The sequence below is a fragment of the Anolis carolinensis genome, chromosome 3 (genome assembly GCF_035594765.1).
Source record: "Anolis carolinensis isolate JA03-04 chromosome 3, rAnoCar3.1.pri, whole genome shotgun sequence".
In the NCBI taxonomy this organism is placed as follows: Eukaryota; Metazoa; Chordata; class Lepidosauria; order Squamata; family Dactyloidae; genus Anolis; species Anolis carolinensis.
In genome coordinates, this window is record NC_085843.1 from 167,145,365 (window position 1) to 167,156,613 (window position 11,249).

General features: G+C 37.4%; 1 protein-coding gene across 1 annotated transcript in view; it reads left to right on the forward strand.

Annotated features, from left to right (window-relative positions):
- Positions 1-11,029, forward strand: part of ccdc6 (coiled-coil domain containing 6) — a 52,518-nt gene extending 41,489 nt beyond the window's left edge. Inside the window, 8 exon segments of the mRNA XM_062977374.1 lie at positions 603-706; positions 2,432-2,592; positions 5,803-5,959; positions 7,266-7,366; positions 8,226-8,350; positions 10,291-10,426; positions 10,429-10,537; positions 10,539-11,029. Coding sequence (XP_062833444.1) covers positions 603-706; positions 2,432-2,592; positions 5,803-5,959; positions 7,266-7,366; positions 8,226-8,350; positions 10,291-10,426; positions 10,429-10,537; positions 10,539-10,683 — 1,038 coding nt within the window. The 3' untranslated portion in view covers positions 10,684-11,029.
- Positions 11,030-11,249: the final 220 nt, after the last annotated feature.

The following is an 11,249-nucleotide window of genomic DNA, read 5'->3' on the forward strand; positions in this document are numbered from 1 at the left end:
CATGTTTTTCTTTTCTAGTAGCTCCCCGCCTCCTAGTTGTCAGAGATGGTCGGAGTGCTTCTGCTCAAGCATCATGACAACCAGCCATGGCATTTTCACATATTTTCTTCACCTCCAGTTTTCTGTTCTAATTTTCCAGATGACCCTCCTCATTCTTGAGCAGATTCAGAATGCTCAGTCCAGTTGGGTTGTATTTTGAGGCAGTGGCTTCCTTAGACTGACACATTATTATTCTCACCTTGTTATCAGATTGAGGCATGATAAACATAGTGTGGCAGTGGCCTTGGAGCTTCAAAGTACTTTTCATCCTTGTAACCTAATATACCAACTGCAACTCTACCAGTATAGATATTGGGTTGCTGCTGTTGTGGCATTCTTTCATTTGGATTTCTGCAATCTGGCATACTTAAGATTCATTGGGGAGGGGGGGGGGGAATCAAACTTCAGAAGTTAACCCAGAAGTTAATTCACGTTGTTAACTGGAACGATAATGTGGCCTTAAATTATTTTGCCTCCAAATATATTGCTGTAATGTTCCAGCTAAATTTATAAAAATTAATATCTGTGTGTGCATGTATGTTTAAAAAAAAATTGTGTTCTAGCTAAGACGTGAGAAGATTGATCTTGAAAATACACTAGAACAAGAACAAGAAGCACTAGTGAATCGTCTCTGGAAGAGAATGGATAAACTTGAAGCAGAAAAACGGTTTGTCTTGGCTTTCTTTTTGTCTGCAATTTTTATTTCATTTTCATATTGTTGTGAAAGATTTGTGTCAGGAGATATGGTCTTTTAGATCGCCTGGACCTCAACCGCATAGGACAGGGTCCTCAAACTTTTTAAGCAGAGGGCCAGTTCATGGTCCGGTCCCTCAGGCTGCTGGGAGACCAGACTATAGTTTGAAAAAAAAAATGAACGAATTCCTATGCATATTGCACATATACCTTGTTTGTAGTGCAAACAAATTGAAAGAACAACACAATATTTAAAATAAAGAACATAATAGCTGGTAGGCTGTTAGGAATTGTGGGAGTTGAAGTCCAGAACACCTGGAGGGCCTAAGTTTGCCCATGCCTGTTCTAGAATCATCTTCTTGGAGCAAGAGAAAGAATGCTAATCTGATAAAATGCAGGTGCTGTTATCTGTTTAAGATGATGTGGTGATGCAAGGTGTTGCTGAAGACATAAGAAAGCAGCAATACTAATGTTTTGTTCAGCCAAAGGCAAACAAATGGAGTGTATATCACGTCAGTGTAACTTGCTTGGAGTCACTGTTATACCCTATGACAACCTCTGCCTTTAATGTTATGAAACTTGTTTCAAACACTGGAAAATTAATTTTCATGCAACTCTCTTGACTTATCTTGATTTTCATAGGAACAGACATTTCACAGCATGTCTTGAATTCCCCAGAAGCAGAGAAATCTTTGAACTTCAATAAGAAAATGTATTTTGTAATATGGCAGTTGTTAATCTAGTTAATGAAAGATTCAGAATGTGCATGATCTTTCTAGTCCCATGACCATTGATTTGATATTTCAAAACATATAGAGATGAAAATGTTTTTGTTACAGTCTGGCACAGCAGTAAAACAGATCTTGTGCTCTTGTGCTCCATTTAGCTCATAATGTGTTTTTAACACATAAATGTTCAGTCACTGCAGTGAGCCCTTTGTATCTACGGATTCTACATTTGTGCATTCAGCAATCCAAGGCTTGACAATGTTTCAAATTATTCTGCATATTTGTGTGTTTAATGTAACAAAGCCAAGCTTTCTCAGAGAATTTAATCTAGCCCTTAATTATGATAACTGTGAGAATATATTGATTGATTGATTGATTGATTGATTGATTGATTGATGGATTGATGGATGGGAAAAAGCAAATGCTATTCTGAAGCTTTGTCCAGTTAGGGTTCTTGTCTAAGATATGCAAAAGCAACAAAGCACAAATAATTGCAAACTGAAGGATGAAAAGAAGATTGGATGTAGCACTTCAAAGTCCAGCTCCTCATTTTCCTGCATTTAATTAATATATTTGTAGTAAAGTGTGAATTTTCTTGGAATTTCAGTATAGTTTCTTATGCTATGGCCATCAGATGTAAAAGTGTCCCCATTGAAATGTAGTGGTAAACCATGGCTTGTTATTATGTTTATGACTTTCACTTATGGTTTCTTATTCTCCTTGACATGCATTTATGGATACTCTGGTTTGTGAATAAGATGCACAAGCCAAATATTCATTTTGGCTAATACATTTTACAGCAAACTATTGTTTGTCTCTGATCTGAACTGAGCTAAATTTCAGAGGTAGATTTACCAGAAAGAACATTTACGTCTTCTTTATTTCTTGGCATGATATTATGTTGAGTTCAAGCAAAATTACACATTTATATCAGTTTGTTTCAGGGAAAAAATAATTTATTTAAATTTCAGAATTTTGCAGGAAAAATTAGACCAGCCTGTGTCAGCGCCTCCATCACCAAGGGACATATCAATGGAGATAGACTCTCCAGAGAATATGATGCGGCATATCAGGTTCCTAAAGAATGAAGTAGAGAGGTTAAAGAAACAACTTAGAGCTGCACAATTACAGCGTAAGTCCAGCTCATCTTGGCTATGTTCCCTTGTAGAGGTATGTTTTAATGAACTTTAATCATTTCAGCCTGGAAAACCTCCAACAGTTCAGATATTTAATTACAGTGTTTGTAGTAACATTAACATTTTGTGGTATGCTTTGTGAGGGTTTTTTTTTTTTACTTTATTGGGCAAGTATATATTTCAAGTGATGTTGCTATAGACTATACACCAGATTCTGATAACTAGTATTGGATTTTTACATCATTCTTGATGACAAAACTGGAAAGAACTTTGACACATCTAAAGAAGCCTAAAACAGTTTTATTGCAAGATTACATGCCATTGTTTGTCTTGGTTTGCTAAGATACACACACTATGTTTGTTTCTGATCAAGTAAATATACTGTGGCAGAAGAATTATTTAATATGCCTGGCTTATCAGAATTTTTTGCCAATTCAAATAGAAAAATATTTTAAACTCAGCATGTTGCTTGAAACTGCCAGTGTTATGCACAGCTTTCCCAAGTTGATGCTTTCTAGAAGCATTGGGGGTGCTGAAAATGCTTCAGCTGTACTTCATAAAAATGAAAATCAGCCTGTTTAGCAAGCCTTGGAAATGCTGATTTATTATTTATATATTATCAGAAAATGTTTGATTTTCATACCTATTTTATATACCTCTGTACTGGGGTTGCATAAAAACTTCTCCGGAGGAAAGAGATCACAAGTGAAAAAAGTTCAAGAATATCAGAGCTAGACATACTTCCCTTCTTCTGAATTAGTTGTTTTTAGACTTGGTTTTAATAAAATATTTTGGAAGATCAGTCTGACAAATTAGTTATCTTGCTTTCTAGGGAATTATGCATTGCTGAACATGATTGTGTTTTAGGGGGATAATGAGAGGGCTGAATTTGAAACCTTGTGGGCAACTTTGGAAAATTAATAATATGTGTCAAAGGAGTTAAAGCATTAATCTCTGGGAACCTGCCAAATCTCTTCAGTACATTGCTTTTGCTTGCTGTACTCAGAAGTGTGAACAAGGTCTCTGGGTATTTACAATTGCTAGGCTGATTTATTAGTAGAAGGATGAAACCTCATTTTGCTGTACTTTAAATTCAGAATGTTCTGTTCTTATCCTTGACTCCATATATGTGGGTGAGTTATCATATCATATTCTGTCATGATACGGTCAGTCTTCAGAGCTCAAAAAATTATATGAAGGCTTCCAAACTGTTTCCAAGATGGTCAGTATAATTCCTTCTATCACATTTCAGCTTCGATGGCTGATTCTTCATTACATGGGAATTTCTTCTCTGTGGCATTCCATAACACCAAGGTTGCCTTATGGAAGCAAGTTCAGAAAGATGATCCTCTGAGCCAGTGCTGGACCACTGTTAAGGAGAGGCAACCTTGTCGAAGGCTTTCACAGCTGTGATCACTGATGTGTTGTGTGGTTTCCGGGCTGTATGGCCGTGTTCTAGCAGCATTTTCTCCAGACGTTTCACCTACATCTGCGGCTAGCATTTTCAGAGGTGAAACATCAGGAAAAAATACTGTTAGAACATGGCCATACAGCCCAGAAACCACATAACACCCCAGTTTTTTTTTCGTGTCAGGAGCAACTTGAGTTGCTTCTGGAGTGAGAGAATTGGCCGTCTGCAAGGACATTGCCCAGGGGACGCCCGGATATTTTTTGATGTTTTTACCATCCTTGTGGGAGGCTTCTCTCATGTCCCATAACACCCCAGTGATTATGGCCATGAAAACCTTCAACAAGGTTGCCTCTCCTGAACAGTGGTCCAGCAATGGCTCAGAGAGCTATCTTTCTGATCTTGTTTCCATGCTATGAGGATCATGGTGCCATTGGCTTGTTTACTACAAGCAAAAAGATGCCAAGATAGTGGAAGATGTGGACTGTAGAAGCTTTCATTCTCAATTATCAAATTAGCATGGTGATCCTGTATTATTCCTCATCTCTGAAGCTAGTCTACCTACATGAATGAAACATTAATTCTGCTTTTAGAAACTTTGCGGATGAGATGGGATAGCAATCCTACCTTGAATTACCCTTACAAATCTTACAACATTTGATTGAGGTGTCAAGGTCAGCGGTTCATTATGCTGTGTATCTCTTGCTTCTGTTATCATAACCAGCTCCTAAGGTCCTAACAGGAGTATTGCACTTGTGGGGAAACAACCTGCACAAATAAAAATGTGGATGTGTTAGGTCATTTTTATTATTAGATCATTTTATTACATAGTTTTTATGGTTTTTGATTTCCATATTTGGACTTGCCAACAATAATTCTGACCATGTTGTACTCTGATGTGTCACTTGCATTTGTGGAATATTGTTCTCGAGCCTCAGATGTAAAGAGCAGGAGATACTATGATTTATACACTTGTTATGGTATTTGTTTTTAAAAAAAATACTAATTATAATACAATATGTGACATTTTTCTTTTATTTAAGGATATAATTCCTGTTGTAGGATCTGTTTTAATAATATATATGTGTGTGTCTATCTATACACACATACACACAGTATATATGGGGGGGGGGGGGGGAGCTTTTTAAATAGCCAGTTTCTGTTCTTCAGAGGTGGAAGGAGCTTTACTCCTAAACCAGCAATTGCTAGTGAATGTCTGACTCTGATATTTTTATCACTTCAACATGGAAGATCTCCATGTTCGGCACACTAAAACAGATGTTCCCTGATTATTCAACAAGTTAGGGATATGAGCACTCAAAAACTGCAAATCGTCAGAATGCTAAATCTAAACTTTTAAATGCTTTTTAATAAAAAAAGAAAATTGTACAGAGCCTCAGATATACGTGGAAGGTCATGAAAACATATTAAAAGGGTGGGATAACATCTCAAATGTATGAGTTCTGGTTATAATCGGAAAATGCTGAAAGAGCAGATTATTGAAAAGCAGGCAATCAAAAGGTGGGGAATGTTTCAAGCCTTCTTCAAATGATCATCCAACGTCCAATTCCTCCGGACACACTGAGGCAAGAGTAATTGTTTACAGGCATAGATAGTTAAAACAAATGAGACAAAACTTTTGGTCTAAGTTGCTATATGTTTAACTACCTCTGTACTTGTCATCTGATAAATGCACAATCTCAATTCAGCAATATTTCTCAATATTTGTAAAGACTTTACAGAACATAAAGCTGAGTTAAGCAATCAACAATAAATGTAAAAAATCTTGATGCTTCAGATTCAGAGAAGATGGCACAGTACTTAGAAGAAGAACGTCACATGAGAGAAGAGAACTTGAGGCTCCAAAGAAAACTGCAGAGGGAGATGGAGAGGAGAGAAGCCTTGTGCAGACAGCTCTCAGAGAGTGAATCCAGTTTGGAAATGGACGATGAGAGGTTTGTTTTGCTGGTAACCTCAGGTGATCTGTTTGAAAACCAGGTTTCTCCATTGTAGATAGGAATACGAGGCTACCACCAATAGCAGAAGGACCTTGTCAAGTTTACACCCTTCTTGCATCTTCTCCTTTCTATATTGTTTTACTGACCACTTCACTGGGGAGCAAGAGGTGGGGAGCGACACAATATAAAAGCACTGGCATGCAAGGTAAGTTAATCTACAGGCTGGGACAAGTGCTTTGCCACAGGGTTGCTGTCTTTAAGGAACAGATAAGTTACCTGATGAAACTTGCTAAATTTGCTCATGAGTAATAGCTTCAGAGAGAAAGGATTAACTTTATTTTTTGTTTAAAGACTTCCGGAGATATCATCAGTAAATACAGTGGAGTCTCACTTATCCTACATAAACGGCCCAGCAGAACGTTGAATAAGCGAATATGTTGGATAATAAGGAGGGATTAAGGAAAAGCCTATTAAACACCAAATTAGGTTATGATTTTACAAATTAAGCACCAAAACATCATGTTTAACAACAAATTCGATAGAAAAAGTAGTTCAGTATGCAGTAATGCTACGTAGTAATTACTGTATTTACGAATTTAGCACCAAATCATCACAATGTATTGAAAACATTGACTACAAAAAATTGACTACTAAAAGGCAGACTGCATTGGATAATCCAGAATGTTGGATAAGTGAATGTTGGATTAGTGAGACTCTACTGTAAATGGCTTTACTTTGTAACAACAGAGTGGGAATGCCACTTTTGCAGTGGTGCATGTTGTCTGTAGTTCTTGGGTCAATGGTGCTACAGTCAGAAATAAGGAGGAAATATATTTGATTAAATAGTCTCACTCTTTCAATCATCAGAAGTCGTCTTAAAAATAGTTCATAAATTTAATCTGAACACTGACATTGCTTTAGCATGGTGTGGGCAAAGTGTGGCCCATGGGGATGGTGTTATTTTTGGTCTCCAGGCCAAGTGATTTTAACAACTTCGCCTCAAAATGATCACTATGACATTTCCATCACATCTTGATCCTCCAAAACATATTAGACAAATCTAAAATGCCCTTTAGGAGGCAGGGAAGGGCATTTCAGGTAAAAAAATGTGTGTAGAGTTTTGGGTGGGGGTGCAGCAAATACAAGAGGTCTCTTGGAATAATACCTTTCAGAGTTGCCCACCTTTTCTCTAGCATCTTATTACTTTTGTTTTACTGTCTGTTATCAGATAGGTGGCAGAGGAAAATAAGATAAAAGGAAAAGTTGTGGGAGGATGATATTCTATGCTTATCTCTTACATTAGATATTTTAATGAGATGTCCGCACAAGGATTAAGACCTCGCACTGTGTCCAGTCCAATTCCATATACACCTTCACCAAGTTCTAGCAGACCTATATCACCTGGTAAATATGCTTTCTACTTTTTGTGTACTTTATGTTAGTTTTTAGCATAAATTTAATAATACGCATATAATTAATGATATAAATGTAATATATTTGTTTTTAATGTGTCTATGATTTAATCAAATTTTTGTTTCTGATCACATAAATATATTGTGGCAGAAGAATTATTTAGTGCCATCTTTGGTAAAACACATTTAGATTTTATAAATAATATACTGATATCTGTGCCTTTCAATGTGTAATCTTTATACAGAAACAGCAAATGTGCATTTCAAATGTTGAGTTTTATTATCTAAGAACTATAATGTATTGTTATATATTACAATAATAACACATAGTGTGCCACTAAATGTAACTGAAGCATTTTTAATGCAAGGAATTAAAATAATTCACCCTTACTTTAAAACAAAAACCCTCAATGATTAGGTTTATTTCATTCCCTAGTTTAAATCTTTTGCCGTTATCTTCCAGTTTTTTTTAACTGACTTGGGAGTGTTGTTTTAGGAGTAATAATTCATAAAAACGAGTAACTTTGAATGCAGGTTCAGTAGTGAGAGGTCCTTCTTCAGAGATCCTGTTGGCAAACACAGATGCTCCCAGTTCTGCAGGTTTAGGTAGGTCCATATTGTTTCCCCAGCTACTCACCAAATGTCTTGAATGAAAAACTTAAGAAATGACAGCAACTAAATAGTATCACATGCCTTTGTCAAGACCACTAAACACTGTCATTGTGTTCCAGTGCAGTTTATTTGCCCAGTATGAAAGATAATGCCTGTTTTCTTCTTTGTAACATGTTTGGAGTTTTTGGGTTCATCAAAATCCATAAGCATATCTTGCCTTGCTTTTCCCATCATTCTAGGTCTCTCATATGCAAGTCACACAGTTGGTTTTACTCCCCCAACTTCACTCACCAGAGCCGGCGTGTCTTATTATAACTCCCCAGGCCTTCATGTGCAGCATATGGGACCATCCCATGGTATTACAGTGAGTATTTTGAGGAGTAAACATCACAGTCTCTTAAAGCGCTTGCCTTTTTTTGTTGCCGTGAGGGTTTCTTCAAACTAAAAAACTATTTCTCCCTTATTTCCCTTTTTCCACTAAATAATTTTTATTCCAAAATATAGAAGAGTAATCCCTTTCAAACTTGTGTTCTCCAATAGGGACGTGGAATGCGTGTTCCCAAGAGGGCTACCTATCTCGGCAGAGCAAATTCCATCTGTTAATATTTTCTCTAATTGTCTTCAAATTTGTATAATCAGCTTGCCAATGATTTCACCCTTTAAAAAAAAAAGAAGAAGAAGCTTGGAGAGGTTTTTAAAGCACAAAAAATTGTAACCAGCTGCAAACCCACATCAAAATAGTCTAACAAACACAACATTATAAGGAGGGATTGTTTTGTACGGTAAGGCAGTGATACTCAAAAACTCAGATAGTTGCCAAATTTAAAAGCTTAGTTATTTGCTCAGTGACTGATATGTGAAAGTTTTGGAGCACAATTATCGGAGAATAACCCAGAAGAAGGTATATCATTGGTTATATTAGATCTTTCCGTCTTTTGATAATAACAATATCAAAAGATAAATGCAATGCTCCACTGTGAGGTTCAGCATTTATTGTTCTGTGGACTTTATTGTATCTTCTAGTATATTTATTTGTATCCATCTAGTATATTAGAACATTAAACCTTGCTAAAAGCCTTCCTGTTATTAGGAATAGTGAGCCATCCGAAATAAGGCATTCCATCTTTCACAAGAAAGGCATAATATACCAAGGGACTAGGTCATCAGTACATTTGGAAAAACAAATATTAATCCTTAAAAAATGAATTTCTCCAAGAATGAGAAAACCATTGGTGCCCCAAAAAAGGTCTGAGAAGCAATTTTGACTTCCAGTGGGAGAATTTTCCATTTTTGTATGTGTTTTTTAAAAGATTATAATTTCTTCCACATTTTCTTTGATATGCTATTGTTGTGTCCAATTTATCTAAAAGTCAAAGTATGTTTGTTTGTTTGTATGTATGTTAGTTTGTGCCACAAAGGCCCCAATATGAATTGATGGATCTGGACCAAACTTGACACATATATTCTTCATTATCTCATTTGAAATAATTGAGGGATTTGAACTAAAAAAAATCAGCCCTTTTGGCGCAGAGCAGAGGGAAAGAAAAGGAATAAAGTGGATTGGCTGTTGCTAGATGAAGTGGCCTTCTGTCATGTAAACAGAAAATAAAGAGAATGAAGCAAATTGGCTATTATTAGGTGACATGTGTATAAGGGGGAGGGAGGCAGGGTGGAAAGGGGGAACGTAGGAAAGAAAGAGAAAGAAGGTAAGAGAAAGGAAGGTAAGAAAGAATGGACGAAGGAAGGGGGAAGGAAGAAAAAGAAGGGAAGAGAAAAGGAAATAAAGAGGAGGGGGGAAATTGTGAAGGAAAGCAAGGGAAGAAGAAAAGGAAGGAAGGAAGGAAGAAGGAAATGGAAAAAGGAAAGAAGAGTCACAAAGAGAACCTGGCCATTGTTGCCAGAGTATTGCCATGGAGCTATTGTGGGATAGGTCTACTCAGAGCTGGAGAAAGTAGTCAGCAGCAGCCCTTTCAACACCAGGACAATGCCGGGTATATAGGCTAGTAGGTTAATTAAACCACATACTCAATACAGTTAACAGGAAATGTACAATGTCTGTACTCTCACAGTTGCATACAAAATGGATGGGATCAAGTACAGTACAATGAAAGCTCAGCAAAGCTTGATTGAGGTCTCCTACCATACCTTTTTCCTCCTGTATTGATTGTGCTTGCCAGAAATTAGTTAGAGTTGAAGCTGAGGTGTGAAAGGTGTGAAGGAAAGAAGCACAGCAGTGGAGGGTTGAGTAGGTTTTGTTTTGCCACCTGCAGGCCTCAACCCTGGTTTCCATGTTTTGTCCCACAGCGGCCTTCGCCCCGAAGAAGCAACAGCCCTGACAAATTCAAACGCCCAACTCCTCCGCCTTCTCCAAACACGCAGACTCCGCTGCCTCCGCCGCCACCCGTGCAGCCTCCGGGCCAGTCGCCGGCCTCCCAGTCAGCTACTTTCCCACATTCGGTGCATCCTTCCTCTCAGCCTTAGTGCATGTGCTCAGCAAACCTGTATTCAGAGTTGGACTCATAACACAGAGCAGTTTACTACAAGCCAAAGGCTTACAATGGTATATTTGGATTTGACTTATTTGCACTGAAGTTCCTGAGGCTTCACTGTTTAATTGTGTTGTATAAGTTTGTCCAAGGGCCGCCTCCAATGTTAGCACAGGTTTCCGACATGGAAAGCACTTCCACCAAAGGGTAAGGAAACCTATGAAACCTGCGTGTAGATAAACACATAGTGGTTTTCCCTGGCTTTTAAAAAAACATGGAAGTGTTTTCTGTGTCGAGAAGTGTGCTCTATTTGCAGTTGTTGCAAAATGCAGTCAGTGTTGTGGAGCTACAACACTAATTTCGAAAACAAATTTTCATCAGTGTTTTGGTTGAATTTACATGTATGTCCATTCTCTGGCTGGAACATTGGCTAGTTTTGTTTGGTATTATGGCATTATGTTTTGCTGAGCTCCCAAAGCTTTATATTTTTTCACCTGTTCCCCCTTCCCATGCCCCAGCTTCTAGGTTTGTAAAATAAAAGGGACAGCTTTTGTTATTATTTTTTCATAACAATTTGCATATGATTACAGGTGTAGTCTGTATATTATGGACTCCTAGATATTACCATATGTTCCAAGCATAAACATAATTCAGCACTACATTTCAGTAATGAACAAAAATAACTGCTTTTAGTGCAGAAGTGAAAGTCGGACATTTTAATGCCCAAACTCACTGTAAAAAAACCCCAGTATCCCATTAATTTTCAGGTAACAGCAG